The sequence below is a fragment of the Bidens hawaiensis genome, unplaced genomic scaffold (assembly GCF_021521415.1).
Source record: "Bidens hawaiensis isolate Kalapana, Puna unplaced genomic scaffold, B.hawaiensis_p1.1 tig00029600_1, whole genome shotgun sequence".
In the NCBI taxonomy this organism is placed as follows: Eukaryota; Viridiplantae; Streptophyta; class Magnoliopsida; order Asterales; family Asteraceae; genus Bidens; species Bidens hawaiensis.
In genome coordinates this window covers 65708-92827 of record NW_027494899.1, presented here as the reverse complement: position 1 = coordinate 92827, position 27120 = coordinate 65708, and the positions used below count along the sequence as shown (strand labels likewise).

At 33.7% G+C, this 27120-nt stretch overlaps 3 protein-coding genes and 1 pseudogene across 3 annotated transcripts in view; 3 read left to right on the top strand and 1 right to left on the bottom strand.

The window, feature by feature from the left end:
- The first annotated feature begins 5195 nt into the window (after positions 1–5195).
- LOC143579089 (putative ABC1 protein At2g40090) lies at positions 5196–10813 on the top strand. The gene is made up of 7 exons (XM_077062488.1): positions 5196–5258; positions 6306–6396; positions 6480–6543; positions 9942–10035; positions 10123–10284; positions 10365–10478; positions 10584–10813. Exons 1-7 carry the CDS (start codon positions 5196–5198, stop codon positions 10779–10781), a joined length of 786 nt encoding a protein of 261 aa, XP_076918603.1. The 3' UTR covers positions 10782–10813.
- Positions 10814–11394: 581 nt separating this feature from the next.
- Positions 11395–27120, top strand: part of LOC143579077 (receptor-like protein Cf-9 homolog) — a 46842-nt gene continuing 31116 nt past the window's right edge. Inside the window, exon 1 of the mRNA XM_077062482.1 lies at positions 11395–11763. Coding sequence (XP_076918597.1) covers positions 11436–11763 — 328 coding nt within the window. The 5' untranslated portion in view covers positions 11395–11435. The remainder of the gene's footprint in view (positions 11764–27120) is intronic.
- On the top strand, positions 12157–15683 carry LOC143579082 (uncharacterized). Its single transcript, XM_077062484.1, has one exon. It carries the CDS (start codon positions 12309–12311, stop codon positions 15681–15683), a length of 3375 nt encoding a protein of 1124 aa, XP_076918599.1. The 5' UTR covers positions 12157–12308.
- On the bottom strand, positions 21338–27089 carry LOC143579078 (nuclear pore complex protein NUP88-like; annotated as a pseudogene).

Genomic DNA, 27120 nt, shown 5'->3' with positions numbered 1-27120 from the left:
TCGGTAACAAATCGAAAGTTAATTAGAGTGTTATCAGCGACGAATAAACATTGAGAGTATTAAAAATCAATATTTGTAAAGGTATTTTAATAGCTTCTAATTTTCATATTTAATTTGTATTTGTAGCCCATAAACTTACATTTGTGAGAGAGTAAACGATACCACTATACCAATAAATCATCAGTATCTCTCATCTCTGGCTATCAATTTTTTAAGAAGACACTTTCTAACATCTATAGATCTACCCTCTCCTTATTGGTTCTTTAAAAATTAAATTGTGTGATGTTATATTTTTATATTTTATTTCTGGTCACAATCTGACACACCCTCTTTACTTTTAAAGTCAACATCAAGATTAAACTAAAACCTCCAATATTTAAGAAGAAATGCGTTTATTACTCATTTTGATAACAGTGGATTACTGGTTACATGTCCTATCACTCCTATGATTTATGTTTCAAGATAACCTATAGTAGTATTCAGATTACAACTAAAAAGGTGTCCATTTCTAAGAAGTTGGAGTTTGAGTCTCGTGATGATGTACATCTGTGTTGTATTACAAACAGATTAGATTGTTGTTAAAAGGTAAATGTTCATACAATGCTAACTTGTATGGTATGATTATTAGTGGTTGTGATTAGAGGAGAGATAAAATGTTATAGTGGAAAGTTAAATTTGAGGATTCACTATTCATACCGTATAATTTTTTAATATTTTTTAAAAGTGGTTATGGGTGGAGGAAAGAGAAAAGATAATGATAAATGTATAGAAAGTATTATTTAATTAAACATTAGAGAAAAAAACAGTGATTTTTAGTGTAATTAGATGATATATATGGATATATGGTAGGGAATGGGTTAGAAATGCTCTTAGAAAAGTATATTTAGTCGGTCCTTTGTTTCCCTTTTCACACTCAGCTTCACCCCTACAAGACTACAATTTATATTTGGCTAGTTGTGGTCTCACTAAAGCTTGCTTTATGCTTAGGAAATCATAGTATCACACCTTAACGCTGACAACATTGCGTCGCGGCGTTATGGGCGACTATTAACAAAATAACAAGTTTGATAACCAGATAACCAATCAGTCAATCACATATTTTTCATTTTTTCTTTTTTCTTTCTTTTTTTCTTTTATTTAACGTCTAATTAAACCGCAGCGTACGAGTTAACAAGTATGATACCACTTACCAACATCTTTTCAATATTGACGTTAGTTTACTGAAGTTACTTATGTATGGTTGGTTATGCCTAAAATATGAATTAAAGTGCTTTGATTATGAAAATTTTCATATCTACTTATTTTAATTATGAAAATAATTACCTTTTGCACACATTTACTTTCATTAACATCTAATGATCTATGAGAATTTTTCAATAGCTAAAGATTTGAAAGATTTCATGAAAGGTGGTAGAAATGTAGAATAATACTTTGTATAGAGTTATATCTGATAAGAACATTTTAATATGTTCATCAAACTTTTTATTTACGTATTATTATGCCCCTATATTAAGTTTATTAATGTGCAACAAATGTTGGATAGATTAGGTAGCGGTTTTACTAATGTGACATTTAAAAAACTAAAAGATAGGATTCAGCTTCCTTTTATAATTTTAAATTAATGTCTATGCTACTCTATTCTATCCTATTGTATAAAAAATTACAACTACTTTTATAAATGTTAACAAGTTAACATTTCTACACGTGTTAATACACGTATTGGGAAATGTTCATTATAAAACACTAATTATAATTGTTTTGGGGTTTAGGGTCAACTTTGCTATTTAAAAGGAGGTTTTCGGCTTTACAAAACACGAATTCCCAAAGCTTTGTTTCTGCAGCATCGACTTTGCTATTCAAAAGGGGTTGCGTCGTTGCGGCGCAGTTTGTTGCCCGTTTACCTGCCACTTCATTGTAATCGTTTTGGGTTAATGAAAAAGCTATAAACACTAATTATTACGAAAACAAGCACAATAAATTAAAAACAGAAATAAAAAATGTTACTTCTTATATACAAATTAGATTGGTTTGACGCAATCTAACTAATATATTAAAGGAAAACCAATTTGTCCACATGTCCTTCTTCTAGTGTGTCCACCTAATGTTCCATGTCATTCACTTTCCATGCTTATAATTTCCATATAATTAATCAATTAATTTTAATCATAATGTTAATCTACTTACTATACTATTAAAGCAAAACAAGATATCCACATGACCTTCAAATATAATGTTCACATAAGCTTACAAAGTTTCCATCTTTAGAATTGCCACATAATTCACTAATTAATATTTTCTAGAATCATAACCTCACTAATTAATGTTTTCTGTAATCATAACCAACTATTTCCTTTCAAAATTATTTAAAAACTGATTTTGACTACAATTAATTATTTATAACTAATTTTTGCTACATTTTTTAGTATGACTATTACTTTAGCAATTCAATGATTTGTATATTTATACAGTTTCTCATTCACACCATTTATACATATTTTTCTTATATTTTGTGGTTTTACAGAAAACAATGTAAAGAATTCTTATGATAGCCACACACACACACATATATGTATATATGACGTTTGAAATTTTTTTCACCCGTATATAACACGGACACTATCCTAGTAAATTCATCATTGCATAACAATTTGCGCAATAGATCGAACATGGTGCAACAGATATCTATCCTGAGTAAATAATAAAGGTTCATTTTGTCAAAAAGGTTCACCATGTCTTTGCACAATTAGACCTCACACATTTTTTATTTTCAAATCTACCCGGTAAGACATGTAGAACCAACTTAATGCATTGACACCAAGCCTAGCATTAGTTTAGCCCACTAGGTTAGTTGTAACATAACTTGTTGGGCAAAGTGATTTAAGTAGCATGCATGTTCGACTAATGTGACTCGTTAAAGACACATGCCCGAATTGACTTGCATGTCCTAAATGAAGGGCCTCATACAACATACAAAAACATCAAGGAATTCATATTTATACGCCCAAAATCTATGAAAGTAACGAATTCCCATTTTTCATAAAACATGAACTACTTTTCGATACAACTATTGTGTCCTATGTAGTATGCCCGGACGACTGGTATATCCATATAACAAGAAGCTGAATATTTAATAAAACTAGATAAAAAAAAGTTGATTTCGAAGCAATAACGAAGAGTTTGGCGCTACCAAACAGTAGTTGCTTAATCCCGAACACGCTAAGAGGCTATTTAAAGAAACTCCATGTGGAGCTTTAAAGTTTAAACTAGCAGATGAAGAAGCCAAATATTAATTAATAGAGCTAAAATTAAGAAGTGTTTGGCATTACCAAGCAGCTAGGAGTTGTTTTATTCCTATCTTTATTAGGCAACCAGGATATAGCCCATTGTGATACATGGGTGATTTAAAAGTAAACAAAAAAGTTAAATTTAATAATATACATAATAGCATACCTTTTGAATTTATAAGATATAAATATTTTTTTTTCAAATACATATATTAGTAAGAATATTTTGTATTTGTATTTTAAAAGAAATCAAAATAGAAGGTTGTGAATTTATAACCATTAAGAGAAAAAGAAAGTTAGCATCAATTCATCCTAGTTGAGTTGGTAAGCCACAAACATATGCGGTTTTTGACATTCTCTACTTAAGAAAAAAAATCTTTATATTGAACGGGTACTATATTTTAGTAGAGTAACCGTCTAATTTTAAACACAAGTAATTCTTTTTCTTTATTGAAACCGTAACTGTTTTTATTGCACGCTTTAGGTCCACTTTCATAATACAAATTCAAAATATTTTGAAAGTCTATAATTTCTAATCTACTGTTTCTTGTACATTTGTTAATTAATTTAAATTAAACAAACAAAACAATAAGTAAAAAGTCATCCTCTTAACAAATCATGAAAATTAATTCCTGTTTAATTAATTATTATGAACATATGTCCTGGGCCTTTATCATGAGATGAAATGATTGATAAAATGAAAATATATTGAAATAGAAAACAGGAAAAGAGAAAACACGGATTACACACATAAAGGATGACGTCGACATGTTTTCTAGATAATAAAGTGGGCCCACAACAATCTTTATCTATTGACCCATGGGTCTACGTATATCATACCCGGATTCGTTCAAATGACTCACCCTTTTTGGTGGTTCAAAAGCCTTAGGATAATTTCTTTTAATATATGGGACATTGCGTATTTGCTTACACAAATCATATTGTGCGTTTTAAATTTTAACATATGACTTTTTATATAGTTTTATAATTTGTAAAACACTATTTTTCTTTCACCTATAATTAGAAAAATAGGAGAGGTATTTGGTTCAAGTCTCACTCGTTATAAAATAAAAGGAGGTTTCAGGCTGGACTAGGGAATTTTGGCACCTATGATCGGTTTCCTCCTAGGTGTGGAATGAGGATGATTAGATGGGCCAGTAACCCATCAGTGATCCAACTGACTATTCGATAATAATAATAATAATAATAATAATAATAATAATAAAATTATATAATCTAAAAATGGTAATGGCATAAAATTATGATAAAACTTATATAAATGTCTTGTTTATAACAATATTTAAAACTTATCTATACTATTTAATAAATAAAGGATTATTTGTGCCACGTGTCCTTATATTACCCTATTCTTCCACTTCAAATCCCGCCTACAACAAACTCCCCTCCCAATGACGGTCTGATCCCTTACTCTGGATATGATTTTATAATTTTTGCGAAACCCTAAATCAATTTTGCCCCTTTGGTATTGTTTTAAATCATCGGCGCCAACTCCCCCAAACTCCAAAATTAATCAGAATCACTGGCGACCAAACCTCTCAAAACTCATTCCCAAACTCCAACATCGAATAGATTCATCATAATCTAAATCAATTGTGCGTTGGCTATTTAATGTTGCTGACTATTAACCGGCGACCAAATCTTTCCAAACTCCTCGCCAAATTCTATGACTTTTCAAACGAAATCAAAGCCTAAGTGGTCTCTGTCTGTTAATTGTTTTGTGGTAGGAGTAAAAGATCATCATTATCCAATGTAAGTTTAAATAAGTAGGTAGTGTTTTGTCCATGTATTTTTTCAATAACATATATATTGTAATTTTTGGGTTAGTGCTATATATTCAACTTCTGGCTAATAGTTATTGTTCATTTACAATTTTTTTTCTTGAAGTTGATTATGCCCAATCAACTTGATGAAGCAATCGGTAATCAAAACAAGTTGTTTCCTCACACCATTCAGGTAAGTTGCCGAATTTTTTTAGTAATCGTGTATTTTGAAGTAATGTTTTATATACTTTTGTTTCTTGACGTTAAATATTGATGCTCAACTTCATGATAAGCCATATCCAAACACCCAAAAAACATGATTTACAACTCTTCACAAACTACAAGTTGTTGGCAGTTAAAGATTAGTCAAACAAATATCATAAGTTTAAAAATGTTTCACTTAATTAAAATAGAGTTCTACATTGAACCATAGCTCATTATTATATAAATTTTGCTCTGTTGTGACAAGAACACACATATCAGCAAAAAATAGTATTCTTTTGACTTTTGAAAGTTGATGTTTCATAAGAACAATTGTATTAAAATGCCAAAAACTTCATTGAAATTTTATATTTAGTTAAAAGTTAATATATGACTTTTATTGTCAAGTAAACCAATTTCCAAATACAAAACTGATACAGATTTTCTTACCATCTATACAAATTGATAAAAATAATTCAATCACTTCATTTGTATACCTTAAAAGTACCAAAAACTGAATTAGTCCCCTTAGTGTTTACCACAAAACCAACCCCAATCATGAATCTTTTCTGCCGTTAATGCGGTTTACTAATTCCCTTGTCTTCACAAATTTTTATTAAAAAGAAAAAACACACTAAAAGTGGCTGAAACTATCATGATTGACTTCAATACTTTGTGAATGTATACTATCTATTTCAATTTTAAATTTCAACCATTTATGTTAACCGCATATTTTTTTAACATTTTAATCTAATTAATGAGATTATTTTTATATTACATGTAATCCTTTTATAATAAATTGATTGATTCATACTCAAAATAATTATTCTGTTTCCAAAATGTTAATTAATTCATTAAATGTTTAGATGAGTTTTTGTTTAGCTAATTTCATGAATATATCTTATTTCTAGAACATTTTGTCTTCAAATAGTGCTCTAATGTTATTGAGCATGACACCTCTATTAACAAATCAATAGTTTGATTTTTTATCTTTTATGTTGTTAAACAAAAACTTACTATTTGATATAAATTTTTTCAGAGTGGATTAGCATATCTTTCTTTAAGTATTGCACCATGTAATGAGTTAGCTTCAGATACTGGTCCTAATGAACATTCTTCAACCCTTTATGGTAATTTTTACTTCTCATGAACTAACTTATATATTTTATATGATGATATGCTATCTTTTCACTTGGATTATTCTTTTCTTTAGACCACGCAGAAGCTTTCGCTTCTAAATCTGTTTGCTCAAGTGATTCCTCTGGTGTCATAACAAGGTTTACGTAAAAAGTTGGTGATATGAGCTTACTCCTTAAGAATAAGCTTACTTAATGCTTATTGTACCTAAGTTATGTGACATATTTGAAAATGCATAGTTCTTGTTCTTTTACTCAAAACTTTGTTCTTTTACTCAAAACTTTAAGAAATTTATTAATCAAAGAAAGTGATTTTTTTTCTTTCTTTTTACCTTTCAGCAATAATTTATTCATAATTAGATGTTTTCGTTTTTTTTCATGAATACTTTAATTAGTTTTCTTCTCTTCAGCAATAAACAAATGAATTTATCTTGATGATCTTAAAGGGTCAGAGTGGGTTGGGTTGACCCGCCAAAATTTTTGTTTTTCATTTGACTTGAATAAATGAAATGTTATAAGCCGGTTAAAAAACTATCTGGGTTTGGTGATACCCATGACCCGCTTATTTTTTTTACTATAAAATTGTTTCTTAATTATAAATAATATCTTTTAACAAAAAAATCAGATATTATTTTTTAGTATATCCCTATTTTATAGGATTTTATATCAAATATTTGATGAGATTAATTTTTAATTTAATGAGATATTATAACCCGTTTAAGGGCTATATGGGTTTGGTGAAACTCGTACTCGTGAATTTGGGTCAAATGCATGAGAAGTCCCCATTTACAAATAAAGCAATCTGATGACTTGAGGGAATGTAGAGAGTAACCAGAGAGCTTCTAAAGGTTCCGTTTATATATATTTATGATAAGATTTAAGATGTTTATTTGATATGATAATGTGTGCTATATGTGGATTATTTTTGTTTAGTTACACGTAATAACGCACTTTATGAATTATGACGTTACACCACAAAAGTGACAAATTTATCCGTATTGATGACGAAGTTATCCGTATTTAATTTTATGAATGAATCTATCCAATTAAGACTAGTTAATGTAGTCAAAATCAATAAGAAAACAATTTATTGCATGAAAGAAAATGCAACATTTATTTCTGTTTTGTTAAAGGAGACGGGATTAAGTAATCTTGGTAAAAAAAAATATTTTTTTAAAGAAATTGCCCGACTGCATTTGACGGTTGAAATATAAAAAACTATATTGACTGTTAAAATAGAAAATGTCTCAGTTTGAGCTTAAAATCTGCTTGGGTGTCTTTTACATTGGTATCGCGCCACACGGCCTAGTGCTTCCCGCTGATACTGGATCATACTGGCTATCACCGGCGCGTATTTCTGTGCCCATTCCGTCTTGCTTTGTGACATGCAAAATTCAAAATGAAACCCTCTTTTCTTAAGACAACAACAAATTTGGTTAGCTACGCTTATGAGAATCAGAGCTATGGAATTAACGTTTTTAAGTTTTTTAAGAGTTATTGATTTTTTTATTTCTCTGTAAATACATTTAACTTTCTGATATTTAAATTTTTAAAATTAAACATTTTAAAACCAAGTGTTGTAGGGTGGTGTACATGTCAGGCTGCCTCCTCATCCACTCTTTATCCCACATCCTAAGAGCATCTCCAATTTAACACACGTATCGTTGTTTTAAACCGTTAACTCAACATCACACATCAGATTTCAAAGCAACATATAAAAACTTTCATTTCTTTTCCAATAATTATTATCTAGTTTATGTTTCAAATTATCATCTGCAACATATAAAAACTTTCATTTCTTTTTCAATAATTATTATCTAGTTTATGTTTCAAATTATCATCTGATCACCTTTTTTCCCCTTTATTGGAATTAATTGGGCCCACTTTAAACCATTTGTAAGAGTTATTGCCCACAAACCACTTTTGACGGATGATACCACTCCAATGGTGTCAATAGTTTGTTACTTTGGTTTTTGGAATTTTGAGATGGTGTCATGTAGGCACTATTGGAGGTGTCCTAATTCCATAGGGGCACAAAATATAAGAGCCCTCGTGGCGTCACTAGCTTGGCGGGCTAAGGGCTTGTTGTGTGGGGCCATATGTTTTAACCAATCACACCTTCTCACTCACATTTTATATAATAAAAAGAAAGTATTAAATAATTGTTATTTTAGTTAAATCATTATGTGTAGCTTGATGGTAGGAGGCTTGGGTTATTCAGTAGAGATTCAAGTTCGAATCCCACTTGTGTCACTTTTGGTGGATATTGACAATGAAGTATTTGGGCTAGGCCTTATGCAAAGGTTGTCAGTTCAAAACCTAAGCTCACCCGGGTTTTCTCCCTACCGTGTGTTACACCAAAGAGTTCTGCTCTTGTGGTGGCACAACTCTCAAGTGGCAGTCAATGGTATGGTTTCCCGAGGGAACGCCCAAGCCATATTCTGAAGCCAGCGTGGGCCCGACTATGAACCTATGACAGCATAGTCTGGCCAGAATGCGGCATCGGGGCTCTCTAAATTTACACTGCATTCTTGAGTTTTTTATTTGAGGGTTTGGAAAAGAAAAGATAAGAAAATTTTTCTTTTTTCATTATTGAGTTTTTCATTAAAAGAAAAGAAAGAGAATGGAAAGAAAAGTTAGGATTTTTTTCATCAAAAACTTTTCAGAGATTGCAAAATGTGAGTCTGTCGTTATTAACAGCTAATGATAACCAAAAAGAACTTAACAGACTCTTAAGAGTGACAAAACTAATATTTTAACCCTAGGGTAAACGCTCACAGACTCTTAAAAATAAAAAAGTTTTAAACATCCACAATTATTTGTTTTTGTTTATAACATTCCGGTCTAAAATCCTAATCTCTATTCTCAGGCATTTTAGTAGGTATCCATGGGTTAAAAATATATATATGTGTCATATATATATAATAAGCAACCAGATGCGCTGAAAAACCGAAACATTCCCAATTAATCATAACCCTAATTCCATCGATCTCTTCAGATCTTGGATTTCAAAACCATCGTCTCAACCAACTGGTGATGTTATCTCTCTTTGATAGATTTCTCCAATATTGGTCTAAGTTCGAATTTTGATATTACTTTGACTATCCCAATTGTAGGTTTTATTATGAATACACTTTTGACACGTTTTTCTTATTATTCATTTCATTTCTTATTATTCTTTTTGCAGGTACAACATATGCACATGACAGATTATGCGACAGTGGAATTGATTGTTAATACTCTGCATTGGATTTTTCCCTCATTTGATTACAGGTTTATGTCATTGGCTGTTATTATTTTAATGTAAAAGCTTTCTATTTTTATCAAATTTCTCATACAACGTAGCTTTGATCTAATTTGATAAGAGACCTGGATGATTTTAAATATTAAAAATATAAGAAATGATAACGTTTACAAAATCTGCTCCTTATGGGAGTCGACCATCTTTCATAGTCGCACTTTCATTTGTTCTTTTTTTTGATGTTTTCCGTTTTTTATAAATTTTATTTGATGTTTTTATTGTTTGTATGTATATGAAGAGGAAGAAGAAAGCCACAATTGGTACTGCTGGACCACGGTCTGTACAAAAAACTTGACGTTTCCACTAGGACCAACTATGCTGCCCTCTGGAAGGTGTTTTTCTTGAATCTTAATAATCACCTTTTATCTTCTTACCATGTTTACGTGATCAACAAGCTTATCATGTGAATGTTTTTGCAGGCTGATGCGAAAGGAATCAAGGAAAATTGCATGAAATTGGGTGCAGGAGAGGATCTTTATGCATTATTTGCAGGGATTCTTACAATGAGGCCTTGGAATCGGGTCATTGACCCTGCAGTTGACCATCTTGCCATACAAGGCAATGATCACTCAGAACGTCAGGTGAACTGACTCACCCTTCATAACTAACAATTGAATCATTTGGGCCTTTTCATTTTGACTGTTGATGTCTTGTTTTGCAGATGTATGCTTCTCAGTATTTCCCGCAAATCACAGTGCTTTTGCATAAACTACCTCGAGTTATCCTGCTGATGTTAAAGACCAATGATTGCTTGCGTTCTGTAAATAACGCTTTGGTATCTTCTTTTTTACCAAATTTATAAATGTCTTTTGAACATGTATAATAATAATTATAATTTGAAAGTGTGTGGAAGTGAGGTTTGTATATTGTTTATCGACAGATACAAAGACCATCTGTGGAGTCTTTCATAATCATTGGAAGAGTTTCTTCAGAGGCATTGATTGAGGAAAAGTTGTCACATGCGAGTTCGCTCTTTACCTACCTATTTGTCTGCTTTGAGCAGATTTCATTAGAGGCCCGCTTTTTCATAATGCAGGTTGCCTTGTGGATGCTGCAATTCCGTACAGCTTTTAGTTAGTTTTGAATAATCATTAGCATTTATATCGGAGACAGAAATCATTTACGTTTGTATTCTTTGGGGATGAATCCCTTGTTACTAACAACCATGCTAGTTTGAGGAAATCAATAAATTAGCCAGCTTTATTGGCACCAATCTATATATTTTCAGTTCATTGGACAGAGTATGTGTTTTGAGACGTTAGATGAAATTTCACTTTTTTGTTTATTATATTTTTTTATCTCCACATTTTATATCTCCATATGGAATATGATAATGTAAGTTGTGGTCTATGTTCACTATTTGAGACAATTGTAACGCGTTTGCCTTATGTTTGATTTATGAAGCAATAATGTGTCTATGATATTTGTCATCCTGAAACCAATTTGCTTAATTTCATTACAAGATATTTGTAAGTATACTTCAAAAACCCTAAAAGACATGACCAAATCAAAGTCTTGTAAACCAAAAGACACGTTATTGAACAATCTGCATTAGGCCAGTATTTGGGTGAGAAGTTTTATTATGGGCCACAAACAATTAGAAGTTGATATTTTGCATAATAAGACATGAAAGTAGAAGTTTGAGACCACAAACAAATAGCCATGATGTGTTTATATAGATTGTACCAAAGTATGAATATGTATAGCTACTAGAAACACACCAACAACAAAAATGAGTAATTCAATGCTGCTCTTCTTTTTCCTTTCGTTTATTATTTTTATCTCTCCCAGTTCATCCTCTTCATCTTCTATGAACACCACTCGTAGATGTTCAGTTAAACAAGCCCATGCTTTGATTCTGTTCAAACAAAACCTTTCCTCAATCAATGATAACATGTCTTGGTTTAACTACATAGGTGAAGGCTGGCTTGGTTCTGATTGTAAACCAAAAATGATTAACTGGACACCTAGTACAGATTGTTGTGATTGGAATGGGGTAACTTGTGACCGCTCCACCGGTGATGTTATCGGTCTTGACCTGAGTTGTGGCATGGTGCAAGGTACTATCCACCCTAACACGACTCTTTTTCACCTTCCTCGTCTCCAGAGACTCAACCTTGCTTACAATAATTTTACTGATTCTCAGTTTCCACCTCATATAAGCAAGCTTTCTAATAGTCTCACACATCTCAATATGTCTTCTTGTGGGTTTACGGGTCAAGTTCCCGCAGACATTTCACACCTTCATAAATTGGTGTCCCTTGATCTCTCTAACAGTGGGATTGATCTTATTTTAAAACCTCATGTTTTCATCAATCTGCTTCAAAATTCTACTGCTATGAAAGAACTTTGGCTTGCATATCTTCATATCTCTTCAGTTTTACCTAATACTCTGAATATCTCTTCTTCTTTAAAATTGCTAAATCTGCGCTCCAATGGATTGCAAGGAAACCTACCTATCAACATATTCAGTCTTCAGTCTTTGGAAAAACTTGACCTGTCAGGAAACAGTTTCACAGGGCATATCCCTTCAGAAATCACATTTCTTCCTAAATTGGTTTCACTTGATCTCTCCTACAATAAGAATGAGATTGATAATTTGCATATGCAACCTCATATTTTCAGTATTCTCCTTGAAAATTCCACTTTTTTGAGAGACCTTTGGCTTGATAAAGTTAATATAGGTTTTGTTTTACCCACCTATCTTAATATCTCTTCTTCTCTAAGATCACTTTCGCTTGAATACACCGGCTTACAAGGAAGGTTACCTGATAACATCTTAAGTCTTGAATATCTGAAAAGACTTTACTTGTCAGATAACAAAAATCTCTCTGGTCCACTTCCCAATGTTAACACAAGCACTAACTCCCCTCTCACGGTTTTGGATCTGTCACACACAAGCTTATCAGGAGAGATACCCATCTCAATTGGCAATCTCAAATCTTTATTTTTCTTGGATCTGTCATACACAAGCTTATCAGGAGAGATACCCATCTCAATTGGCAATCTCAAATCTTTATTTTTCTTGGATCTGTCATACACAAGCTTATCAGGAGAGATACCCATCTCAATTGGCAATCTCAAATCTTTATTTTTCTTGGATCTGTCATACACAAGCTTATCAGGAGAGATACCCATCTCAATTGGCAATCTCAAATCTTTATTTTTCTTGGATCTGTCATACACAAGCTTATCAGGAGAGATACCCATCTCAATTGGCAATCTCAAATCTTTATTTTTCTTGGATCTGTCATACACAAGCTTATCAGGAGAGATACCCATCTCAATTGGCAATCTCAAATCTTTATTTTTCTTGGATCTGTCATACACAAGCTTATCAGGAGAGATACCCATCTCAATTGGCAATCTCAAATCTTTATTTTTCTTGGATCTGTCATACACAAGCTTATCAGGAGAGATACCCATCTCAATTGGCAATCTCAAATCTTTATTTTTCTTGGATCTGTCATACACAAGCTTATCAGGAGAGATACCCATCTCAATTGGCAATCTCAAATCTTTATTTTTCTTGGATCTGTCATACACAAGCTTATCAGGAGAGATACCCATCTCAATTGGCAATCTCAAATCTTTATTTTTCTTGGATCTGTCATACACAAGCTTATCAGGAGAGATACCCATCTCAATTGGCAATCTCAAATCTTTATTTTTCTTGGATCTGTCATACACAAGCTTATCAGGAGAGATACCCATCTCAATTGGCAATCTCAAATCTTTATTTTTCTTGGATCTGTCATACACAAGCTTATCAGGAGAGATACCCATCTCAATTGGCAATCTCAAATCTTTATTTTTCTTGGATCTGTCATACACAAGCTTATCAGGAGAGATACCCATCTCAATTGGCAATCTCAAATCTTTATTTTTCTTGGATCTGTCATACACAAGCTTATCAGGAGAGATACCCATCTCAATTGGCAATCTCAAATCTTTATTTTTCTTGGATCTGTCATACACAAGCTTATCAGGAGAGATACCCATCTCAATTGGCAATCTCAAATCTTTATTTTTCTTGGATCTGTCATACACAAGCTTATCAGGAGAGATACCCATCTCAATTGGCAATCTCAAATCTTTATTTTTCTTGGATCTGTCATACACAAGCTTATCAGGAGAGATACCCATCTCAATTGGCAATCTCAAATCTTTATTTTTCTTGGATCTGTCATACACAAGCTTATCAGGAGAGATACCCATCTCAATTGGCAATCTCAAATCTTTATTTTTCTTGGATCTGTCATCCACAAGCTTATCAGGAGAGATACCCATCTCAATTGGCAATCTCACATCTTTATTTGAATTGACACTCTCATATTGTGGTTTGAATGGGTCCCTTCCCAAATCCATAGGTAACCTTAGATCCCTTTATTTTCTATATTTATCATATAACAAGCTTTCTGGAACATTACCTTCTTCATTGTTTACCCTTTCTTCTTTAGAATATATCATGCTTGATAATAACATGTTCCAAGGAAATATGCCACCAGAGTTGTTTTCTCTTCAATCTTTAAGAGAATTATACCTTTCTAACAATCGATTAAGCGGGCAGATTGATGTGCTTGATAATGGCCCCATCCAGCAAACATTTCAACGGCTTACCAACCTCACTTCCCTAGACCTTTCATATAATAATTTTACAGGTGAATGGGAGTTGGATACATTGTTATCAAGCCTCACAAACCTTCAAGAACTTGTTCTGTCATTTAGTGGTATATCTGTTACCACCAATAATGCTAATCATTATGTCAATCCTAATTTTAGGTCCTTTAGTTTGGCCTCTTGCAATCTAAAGGTGTTTCCGGCATCCATTCGATCCATGACAGCTCTTTATTACTTAGATCTGTCAAGAAATGATATACATGGGCACATTCCTGATTGGGTAGGGGAGATAGGAGGGAATCGGTTGGTACTTTTGGATCTTTCAAATAACTCGATAACGGGCACCATTCCAAATGTATACAAGGATTGGGGCCAATTACAAGGGTTTCTTTTGAATGGAAATGAGTTAGAAGGAAAGGTGCCAACTTCTTTAAACAAATGTAAGCAATTGAGTGTAATTGATTTGGGAAACAACCACTTAAATGACACATTCCCGGGTTGGTTAGGAGATCTTCTCAATTTACAGGTTCTCGTCCTTAGATCAAACAATTTTCATGGTGGCATTGTACCCTCTTCCTTTGTTAATTTCCCATTTCCAAGTCTGCGAGTTCTTGACTTATCTCATAATGAGTTTGTAGGCAAACTCCCTACAAAATATTTTCAAAATTTCAATGCCATGAAGAATGTGGTAATTAAGAACACAGAACCAGAATATTTATACATAGGTGGCAAGTATTACTCTATCACTTGTGCGATGAAAGGAGTGGATCAAAATTTCCCACGACTTTTGGTTGAGTACACGATTATTGATCTATCAAACAATAAATTTGAAGGGGAGATTCCAAACATCAATTGTAATCTGAACTCTTTGAAAGCACTCAACCTGTCCCATAACAGCCTAACGGGCCGAATCCCACAGGCTCTTGGAAATATTTCAGAAATTGAATCCTTAGACCTGTCTTGGAACAAACTCACAGGAGAGATCCCACAAAGCCTTGCTGATGTGACCTTTCTGGAGTTCTTAAATCTGTCCCAAAACCATCTCATGGGCCACATTCCGCAAGGAAGACAGTTCAACACATTTGAAGGGAATTCGTTTGGAGGGAATCCAAAACTCTGTGGGTTTCCATTGCCCAAAAATTGCAGTGAGCGTCTGCACGAACCACAACTTGAAGGTGATGGAGATGAAGATGAGAGTGGATTTGCATGGAAAGTGGTGATGATGGGATACATATGTGGAATCTTACTTGGGTTCGTGTTGGGATATCTAATGCTATCAACCGGAAGACCGAAATGGGTCAATGCAATTGTTGATGAAGCAAACTATGTGATCATGATGAGGCAAAATAAGAGAAGATGATAAAATTAGTTCATGAATGGTATGTATTTCATATGTTTTTCTATTCTCCAAAACTGTTCAGAACTCGTAACTTTGTTTTCTTTCATTTTTTTTTAAATATGATGCAGGTAAAGAAGTTTAGGGTGCATCTGGACCCTTTTGAATCAGGCAGTTGTAGGGAACTTTCTGATCAAATTATGCTATATTTTAAGTATTTGTTTTAATTTTGTATTACAATGTCTATATTTGAGTATTTGTTTAAATTTTGTATTACAATGTCTACATTTTGAGTATTTGTTTTAGTTTTGCATTACAATGTCTCAAAATTACGTTTGATAGTCGAAAATCTCTTTTATAATAGTAATTGGTTTAACTTTTCATTGCTGTTATTCAGACATTTAACATGAAATTAGCAGAGTTCCATGTGTATTTTTTGCGTTAGATTTGCTGCAGGGGTGACTAGTTGCTGATTTAACATGAAATTAGCAGATTTTCATGTGCATGTTTTTGTATTTTCAAACAAAAGTGGTTCAGCGTAATTGCTTGTGCAGAATATATATATTTTTCTTAGTATGCACAACAAACAGATACACAAACCAACAGTTTACTCCCTATGCCCAAACTAAACCCATCCCAGTAGCCGAACAACGGTCAACACCAAGAAGATAATCAGCATGGTTCTATATTGGCCCGTTGTCACCCCCGTTGAGTAGTATCGTCTCACAATTGCCCGATTGCCACTAGCAAGAATATGAACAGTCATGATAATGGCTGCATTAACCGATGTCCCAAGATATGGAAAGAAGATTTGCTAGAACATTGAGGCTCGTGACCAGGCAGTTTGTAGCAGTCATGATAATGGCTGCATTAACCGGTGTCCCAAGCTTTTTATGGACCACAGCTCGAATGGGCGGTAACATGTGAGATCACGCGATGTGAGTGAAGTATCTAGATTCAGCTATGATGAAAGCTTTCCCTTTAACGCGTCTAACCCGTCTAATATATTAGCCCTGTTCATCACATAATTTCATAAATAAAAATGATTGTTTTTATTTCGTTAACTTGGGCAAGTATCGGCTTTACATGTAGGTTAAACGATTTTTTTAAACTTCATTTTCATATTTTTTATAGTTCATCTTTACAATGACTGAAACTTTTTCATGATTTAAAATATTCCATCGTCACGTGGTTTTAATCCGCGTTTCAACGTTTGACATCTCACCTTTAAAATATTTTTTGGCTTACTAATTTATGTTTACGAATTTGTGTTGGTACCGCTGATATTAACAGAATTTGTGTTGGTTTGCAGCTGTCACATGCCTGGTTTTTTGGTTCTATATATGATAATTGGTTGTATTTTGACATTGACGGGTTTATTTCTTTTGTTTACTTTCGTTGTCGTAACTTGATATATACTGACTTCACGTCGACTTGCAGTGAGTTTATGATTTAACATTTTTACGTATGTTTTTTTTTTCCGATTTAACGGTCCCGTCGAGAAGCGCTGGGTCCTAAATCCCACTTCCAAATAAATGGAGACTGGAAATGTATGAATCAAAATAGTGTGTTGGTTGTGAAATCTAAGGAAAAATATCATTTGTTAGTGAAAACGAAATTTTGATTAAAAGTTAAAAATGATCTAATTATAATAAATAAGCATTCCTCCTCCTTTTCTTTTTTCTTCTTCTTCTTTCTTTCTTTTTTTCATTTTGAACTTTTAGTGTTTCCAATCAATCCATCATTTCACCATGATTAAAACCCGTCATCAAAGAAAGACCGAGCCATGACACAATAAGATGCCAAATTTGACTTGCCACTAAACTTGTGGCAAAAGCGAGATCATTAGTCTCATCAATCTTGTTACAAACATTCTTTTGAGAAAACTTATCTACTAACGGACCCCCCAATATCCATCCATCTTTTTTCAAATATAGTTTCTTGATTGTTCCCGACCATTTATTTTTACGATGACACCCAATTCATTCTATCTAATAAAAGATTTACACAAAAATGACCAAAGATTTGAACTCAGGCTGTCAGTTCCTGACTAACAAACATCTTCTTATAGTGTTTTGATATATGCAGATTTAACTATTAGAAGGTCAATAACTGTCTTATAACTTTTTTGGTCTAGTGGTTTTATGTTCCTACTTACAAATATCTTTGCAATTATAAGAGAAATGTGAAATTTTATTGTAGAAAACAAAAGAAGGGTAATGACCGAATATAACTACTAATGTTAATTAAGATTTTTGAGTAATTTTATTAGGTACATTTGTAAATTCACCTAACCCCGTTGAGAAACTAATGCAATTTTTCCAATAAAATGAATATTAAATTTATTATAATATAAATAACAGTTTATTGGTGCTTAGTTTCATGACATTTAAAATTAAGTAATCTATTATAATGGATTGATATATAAAAAAATAAAATATTAAAGTATTATAAGTCTATAATATAATTTTTTAATAATTTTTAACAAATAAAAAAACGTGAACAAAAAGAAAAGTATCATAGGCTAGTAGAAATAATAAAAAATAATTTATAAGAATAAACCAAGCATCACTCCTAATGACGGAAACAGTTACCCCAAGTGGTACGCTATAAACAAGTTTACAAAAAAAAATTTAGAAATTTTAGGGCTTGGGAGTTGAAAAGGCTGAAAGTATCATAACGTGTTTTCACATTTATAAATGGGTTAAGATCTTCCCATATCACTAGAGATCCTCACACATCATTTTTTTCCTATAAGGCTCGTATATGATTATATGGTCGTATAGCACCTGAATCGTGCCAGTTTTTGTCGGATGTCGTCAGTCGTATAACACCTCGTATAGCCCTATATGGCTGTATAGACAATTTTTTGGACATAAATTTTTTACGACCATATATTTATGTGATTTATGACTTTAACATCCTATATAGCCATCATTCAGATATATTATCTGACTTGCACCATATTTTTTTTAGCAATTTTAGCCGCTCTCCTTTGTGGTTGTATACCGAGAACCTTCGTTTAAGATTATATAATGTTACACTTTATAATATTCCATACATAATAATCAATCAATGATTAAGTAAACAAGAAAACATTTTGTCAAAACACACTGATAAACATCTGATCCACATATATAAAAATAAAAATGCACCCCGAAATACATTATGTTCTAAACACATGGTGCAATAGACGGTCGTATAGGTTTTATGGTGTGTCATGGAGCAATACGAGCAATTAAATGCCTATATGGCTCATGTAGGTCTATACGGTCATATAGGCTGCAAAAAAGTTGTTTTTTTGTTCCATGTCAGTCATGCGTAGCCTATCAGCCCGTATATGCCTATACGAGCCGTATAGACATGTCCTGTCGGCCGGGGGTGGTGTCAGGGAGCAATACGAGCAATTAAATGCCTATACGGCTCGTATAGGTCTATAAGGTTGTATAGGCTGCAAAAATGTTGTTTTTTGTCCCATGTCAGTCATGCCCGTATATGCCTATACGAGACGTATATACATGTCCTGTCTTAGCAGGGGATGGTGTAAGAGGATCACATCCAAAAGAAACAGAAATAGAAAAATAGAAAAGACTAACATGGATTATACAGGGTGACGTCATCATGTTTTCTAGATAATATAGAAGTGGGCCCTCAACAATCTTTATCTTCTGACCCAGGGTCTATGTATCCGTCGAATGACTCACCCTTTTTGTTGGTTCAAAACCTGACGTACGCGTCTTTAACAAAACGTGCCCTCGCCGCAACGCGCGACGGGAAAATTTCTAGTTACTTGTCAAAGTTGGTTGTGAATATACAAATAGGCAACTCATACCACCAATCCATACTCAAAACTAATGGACTAAAGCCAAAAAAGGTAATCCATTATACTAACAAACAAGAACAAAGATTTTGAAATATTAGAAGTTCATATGATCAAGCACTTGTGGGGAGCAAAGACAAGCTGCTGCTTTGGTACATTCGGATCCATCCTCCAGATGCATCCCCGCAATCAACTTCTCGCAGATCACCACTTTTGAGGGTGTAAACAAACAACCGTTCCGTTTGATAAATGTAGCCCATCAATAATATGTCCCCATCGTTGTTCCAACAACCCAAAATTTCCAAATCATATTCCTCATACGGTGGTGGCAGAATAGGACTGATATCAAAGCAACGGTGCAACACCCATTCTTCGTGTTGCTTCAATATCCATGTCTTGATGCCAAAGGGACCGTAATACGAAAATCCAAGTTGACCGTTTAAATCATCCAACTCATTACAGTCAAACCAACGGTCTCCTTTTGGTTTGGGAGGGTCGATTAACCCGAATTCCTCCCTCTTCACATCAAACCATACTAATGTGAACGACTCTGCCAACCAATACAAACGTCCATGAGCAAATACCCCTCCACCCTTTATCGGATAAGCAGGGTTTTGGGCAACCTCTCGCCAAGAGCTCGATCCCGAAGAATGAACCATGGTGCATGGCACATAAGCCTCTAGGTTTAAGTTAGCGAAAAACACCGTCTTTAAAGTGTTGGTGGAATCGTCAAAACCAAACCCTGATGCCCAGTAGTATGGACTGCGAAAGTCAATTAGTCCAGTCATCTTGGTTGGGATGGGTGGCAAATGACAGCGCTCTTTACTGAGAGGATTGATAAGTGCAAACCGAAAGACGCCCCGATGAATGCCTTCAGAGTCACGGGGGTCTTGCTCATTACACACCAGGATTAGCCCATTACATGAACCAACAAGCAAACAATCGAAGAAGCGACCCATAAAATCCAACTCCAAAACCGGCTTCTTTCGCAGACTAGTAGTACCATGCAAAAAACTGATCTTGATGTAACCCCAAACATCAACTGGAGAAAGTTGAAACCCTATTGGTGTGAGTTTTTTGACATAAAGTTGAAAGAATATTGGTGTGGGTTCTTTGACATGAATGGTATGAAGGTAAGGATCGTTGATGTACTTGAACCATGATTTGCATACACACCGAAAACGAGCCAATGATTTTACGGGCAGTCTTGACAATATTCCGAATATTATATCCTCAGGAAACGGATTCGCCATACAAAGGTTGCAGGTAAATAATGAAGGTTAAAGTGGGGCTTACTAATTGTGCGTTTGATGAATGATAGCCGGTGATTGTATATATAGGTGAATGAATCAATTAGGGTTGTTAGTGACATATCATAGCCCAATAACTTATCAAAATTGGCCCATAAGTATATTAATCAATTAGTTATTAACGAATCGAATTTATAGATTTTTGTTTTTTATTTTAAGTAACTAATGAAAATTAATAGATATTATTTTAGTCAAATGGTATAATCAATTTATTATTTAACAATATAATTTAGACCCAGGTTCATTGTTTTTTAGACAATTTTTTATCAGCCCAAAATTTTCAACCTGCAATGGCAACATCAGGAAAACAAAACCAAACGCTTTTCAAAAAACTAAAAACCAAAATTTTAGTTTTGGGTCCCAAACCAAACCATGCACTTAAACTAGGGTATATAATTTCACTATTTTTTTAAAACAAGGGTGTTAAAATTTAACACCTTTTGTTTGTGTAAACTAATTGAAGTGATATTTGAGTAATTTATAAGCACATTAAATATTCTATAACATGAAAATAATACTACTATTTTCTTGAACTCAAAATCAAAAATGCCAACACAAAAGTTATTCAGCATTTCACAATCTTTCAAAGCTAGTAATAACATAATTCTTGATTTCGAACGAAGTTGTAACATGTTACCTTTCCTCAACTTGTGCTTTCGCGGTTTCTCAAAGCCGAATCCACAAGTTTGACTTTTTTGGTGTTCTCGCTGTTGACCAAAGAAAGCTTTTCGATAGCGGATTTGAGGTGGGAGATCTCATCATCTTCAGCATTTCCCTTCCTCCTCCCTGCAAGTGCAATCTGCCTTCTTTGATTCGGTCTTTTGGTTTGCGGAGAAAAAGAAGAGTATCTTTTTATTCGACCGTTTATAGCTTCTATGGTCGTGTGCAACGCGTCTAATTCTAATCCTCTAAATCTGTCTGCATAAAACAAACAAAACCATCTTCAAAATGGGATGGCTTGGTCAAACAAGATGAAAGATAATAGTTGAAGACAACTTACCAAGCTCCATCTTGAACTCCCGCTCTGCTTTCGACAATGGCTTCTTGTGGATTCCTGGTAGGTTCTCAGGTTTATCAACCGTTCTTCCAACATACCATGAGTCTCAATTGCACGATCTAATCGGTTTTCCAACTTTTCTTGTTTCTCTTCGACTTTTGCTAGCTTTTGTTGTGCCTCACGTAACCGAGCATGTTGTTCGTCAATGATTTTCTTTAGTTGCGGTCCATGGTGTTTGAGCTCAAAGTAAACCTAAGAAACCACATAAAGCATCAAGATTTTCAAACTCCAAAATATATATATATATATATATATATAGGGTAAGGATCCTAAGAGAACCATTGGCAAATTGAGAACTTTGAGAACCATTTTAGACCACTAAAAAAACCTCTAAAAAAATATTTAAAAAATTATAAAACAAAAAAAAACAAAAATTTTAAAAAAGTAAAAAAACCAAAATTCTTATATTTCATTCTGGTTTCAAAAAAAAAGACCGAAAGTTTTTTTTTCTTTTTAAATTCTTATGATACCTATACACATATGTAAACTTTCATTTAATCTCTAGTTACGTAATGTACACATATGTACATTATTATTTACCTTAAATTATACATATGTTTATAGGAAAAAACATGTGTGTACATATTATACATATATGTATAATAAAAAAAACCGATTTTTTTTCTTTTTAATTCGTATTTACCTATACACATATGTATACTTTCATTTAATCTCTAGTTACGTAATGTACACATATGTACATTATCATTTACCTTAAAATATACATGTGTATAGGAAAAAAACATGTGTGTACATATTATACATATATGTATAATTTAGCTAAACCGAGTTTTTTTTAAGGGTTTTTTTTTTAGAAACCGGGGTGATAAATAAGAGCTTTGGTTTTTTTTACTTTTTTTATTTTTGTGTTTTTTTTGTTTTATGATTTTTTATTTTTGGGTTTTTTTGTGGTCCAAAATGGTTCTCATAGTTCTCAATTCCCAAAAAGTTCTCATATGATCCTGATCCTATATATATATATATATACATATATATTATTACCAATTTGTAAGTAAAAGGTCAAAACCCTAAACTTACCTTATGTGCATACTCAACATAGTTTTCATGAAAAAGCTTGAAGTACTGATGAAGAGTTGACCTCCCTTCAATAGAGTCGGGCAGCAACAGGGTTCGGTGAGGTAGGCGGCACAATAACCACTTTCGGGCCTGCGAGTAATTCTTTACTTATAATAGTAGCATCTCCGGTGCCAACATTTTCTTCCAAACTTTCATATTTCTTTTCTTTATCAACTCGAGCAGGAAGCAAAAGATTCCAATTTTCCATCCCAACTACAATGCATTCAAAACCAGACGTGAGTTCCACAATCCAACAACATCCAAATGAATCCGCCAACGCCAAAAAACCATATAGAGACGACAACGAGGATTCCACCTGGCACGTATTGAGAACCGACTGCACAGTTGGCGGTCTCATATCATCATCTATCCCGTTCTTCTGATTAGTGAAAGGAAGAAAATGCAACACTATTGAATCTACACCTCCATCATGAACACAGTATATTCTCTCAGGTATAAGTGGATCAATAAACAATGAAATTATGGAACCGGTCTCGGTTTTCCCAGGTAGGGCTAAATCAATAGTGGCCAATTTCAACAACGGGGGTGGATGTCCCAACCAGATGTTTTTATCAGACGATTGTTCAAATGACATAACCGATAGCTCATTGGATTGTGTTTCACAAATCATGGCAAAACCGACCATTCGGTTTTGAGAATCAACAGAGATACGTGGATGATTACCCACCATCCAAATAGGCTGTATTTCATCAGCTAATGCATCTATTTGTAACTGCCCACCGCTCCAAACCGTAACAAGGATTGAATCTTTGCTTACTGCCTTGTAAAGAAAACTGACAGCTCGGCCCTCACACTCGGTAACTTTGAATTCAGAATCTTCTTCATTTCCATGGTACACTTTATGCAAAGGTCCCTATAATTTTATAAAAACTGTTTTAAGGATTGTTTTAAATAATACTAAAAGTAGTTAAAAAGAGATACCTGCAATGGAACTGATGCGTCAAACAGAGCATAAGGATGGGACTTTAGTGCAGGTTGAACCCCGCCTTCTGCTGCTTGTTTAGCCAGTTCAGGAAATGTGGCTTCTAACCAAGAAATTGCCAGAGTTTCATTACTAGAGGCTTTTGAGCTACCAGAATTTAGTCCAAATGTTTGAGCATCATTATATATCTCCAATACAGATTCCCATTTGTACATGCTGTAACAACATAAATAAATGAGATCATAGCATCATACCATATTGCTTAAAAGGAAACATATATAAGTTTGCAACTTTACCTCCCAAAAGGAACAACTGGACATAAGATGTACCCTGCACCATCACTAAACAAAACAAAAACCTGCAGAATCAAATATTACAAGTAGTTGAGCAATCGATATAGCAAAAGCATGTAAAAAACAATTAAAAGTCAACATACGCTAAATCGATCCCACAAATGATCCCCACCAAAAGAGAAGTCAACAGGGCATATTGATGAGGCATTCCTTGATCGACCACGTGAAACTGGCTGTAAATAATATTCTTGCTCTGGTTGCTCAATAGCTGAGGACAAATCATAAAGCCTACAAAATGCGAGATACAGTCATAAACTACAACTAAATAAAACAACCAATGAGAAATGAAAACTCAATTGCAGACCTGAAAACTGAATCAGAAGATAGAATTCCAAGATGAGTATCACTATAAGGGTGCCATGAAACTTTCAAAGTCCGTATTGCATTGTTCGTGTTGAGGTAGAGATTCGAGCCAACATAGATCGTCCTGCAAATTAGTAAAATGAAAGTGATTTCGAAAGAGATGCAGTAATACAACAGAAAAAAATTAAGACCCAAAAGTTATATTTATTTAATTACCTGCATATAACAGAACTATCTTTTGATGAAGAACGCCCATACAGATACATAACACATAATCCATTTGATCCTTCTAAGAGCAATGCTGATCCGTGTCTGTTGATTGTAATTCTATCTACCGTGAAATTAAGCTCCACGTCAGGTCGCAATACCTATAGTGTACAAAACACATTCGCAGGTTATTCATAGGGCTGTAAACGATCCAAACTGAACCGAACAATGCCTTGTTCGCGTTCGTCCATTAAGTATTTATCAGACAAGCAACTGTTCACAAACACCTAACCTACCGAAATTTATATTTTCGTATTCGTTCATATATGAACTTGTCCGTGAACGGTTCACAAACACAAACAATGCTTTATCTTATTTGGTTAACCGAGAATGGTCAATGTCAACGGTTCGGTCAGTTACCAAGTTTGTGTTGGTGTTTTTTTTAGCATTCATACTCATAAGTTAATTCACATATAAAGTATAACCACATAATACTCATGTATACACTTATTTAATTGTTAATAATTTTGCTTAAATCTATATGATGATATTACAAACTTTTAATGAACAAACATAAGCAAACAAACATTAACGAACGTAAATCAACACGTTATCAAATGTTCACGAACACAATTGAACGAACTTGGCCTCTGTTTGTGTTTATTCAATTAGTTAACCGAACGACATTCCTTGTTCACGTTTATTAAACGAACATGTTTATTAAACAAAAGAGCATAAACGAACTTCCTACCGAACAGTTCGCTAAAGTCTAGGGATGTGCACAGTTCAGTTCGGTTATTAGCCTAGCAAAACCAAAGTTATCGGTTAATCTATATATTAACCAACTGATTTTCAGCTAAATGAATCGATTTATTCCGTTAGTTTGTCGGTTTTCGGTTCGGTGAACTCCGGTTAATAACCAAAACCAAACTTGAGCTAAAACTTTTGCTTAAAGTTACATGAAATGGAGGTATAAATACAAGAAACAGGGATATAAAAGCTAAAGATATATGAAAACATGAGTTGCTCGGTTCGGTTTATTTTTATTAACCAAGGGGGGATTAGGTTCAAATAAGAAGTTTGATTTTCCTAAAAAGGCTAGGAAGGGGGGTATTTTAGTCTAATACTTTAATATCAAAACCCACTTACTTTAATCTCAAAACCCACTTAAATTAATTTCAAAAACCCACTTACATAAATCCCAATTACATCTTCACTCATCTCTTACAACCACCACCACTCCACCGCCCACCGCCACCACCTCGCCGAAAAAGTCCGAAAAAACACAATGAAAACACAATGAAAAAAACACAATGGAAAAATACACTATGAAAAAAAAAACACAATGATAAAAACACAATTGTATGACACAATGTAAATAACACAATGGAAAAAACACAATGAAAATTACTATTGTATAACACAATTTTGTAAAACACAATTCGGTAAAACACAATTTGTAAAAAACCCACTAATTTTTTTAATTTTTATATTACAATATGGTACTCATATAAAAGATAAAAAGACACTCGTTATTATGGTGTATTTGTTTTTCAATAAAAACGTCGTAAAAAAAAGTTATGGACTGTTTTAAAATGATGGGGGAATTTGGCATGTGCGTTGCATGTGGAGAGAGAAAGTGAACAAATGTGTTATTCCTTTTATGCAACTTACCTTGTGTTCACACTTGATTTCCCCTAAACTAATCTCAACCCTCCATAGTCAAAATTAATGGACAAGATTATTTCTTATCATTCCTACAAAAAATATACTTCCTATTATAACATAATCCTAACCAAGGGTACAATAAAAACTGATAACCGATTTATGTTAATTCAGTTTTCGGTTAATTTCGGTTTGGTTATTGCTCACTCGTAGGCTCAAACATAGTTCAACGGGCAACTACAGCAAAACCCTAATTATTAACATTTTAACCATATAATTTCAAATACTGACTGCATTTGCAATTAAAACAAGTTATAACTTCAAACCTTTGAAGGCGAAGTGGCGAGAATAAAGCTCGGGTCCGGTTCGCCAAACCGAAGCGAAAGCCGATGGAGAGACTGCGTGTTGACATTCCAGTAGTATAAGCGAGAGGCTCCGTCCCACGCCATAAGATTCCGCTTCCTCTGAATAATACTATTATTATTTGAAGATGAATTGGAGGTGGAGAAAACGGGGTGGTTTTGAAGAGGAAGCCAATCCACGTCATCGGTTGCCGGAGTAGACGGTGACGGTGATTGTGACTGTGACTGTGACTGTGACGGTGGTGTTGGTGTTAGGGTTAGGGCTTTGTTGGTGTTGGTGTTTGTGGTAGGTTCCGGTAAGTCAAAATTGAATCTCATTGTTTGTAAAACGACGACGTACAGTTTGAATCGCCGAACGGTGGGT

What these genes read in the sequence shown, in the direction of transcription:
- LOC143579089 (XM_077062488.1), top strand. Translation starts at nt 5,196, where the DNA reads ATGCCCAATCAACTTGATGAAGCAATCGGTAATCAAAACAAGTTGTTT. An exon ending in ACATTCTTCAACCCTTTATG is followed by an intron (nt 6,397 to 6,479) that starts GTAATTTTTACT and finishes TCTTTTCTTTAG; the next exon opens with ACCACGCAGAAGCTTTCGCT. An exon ending in TCCTCTGGTGTCATAACAAG is followed by an intron (nt 6,544 to 9,941) that starts GTTTACGTAAAA and finishes ATGTATATGAAG; the next exon opens with AGGAAGAAGAAAGCCACAAT.
- LOC143579082 (XM_077062484.1), top strand. Translation starts at nt 12,309, where the DNA reads ATGCAACCTCATATTTTCAGTATTCTCCTTGAAAATTCCACTTTTTTG.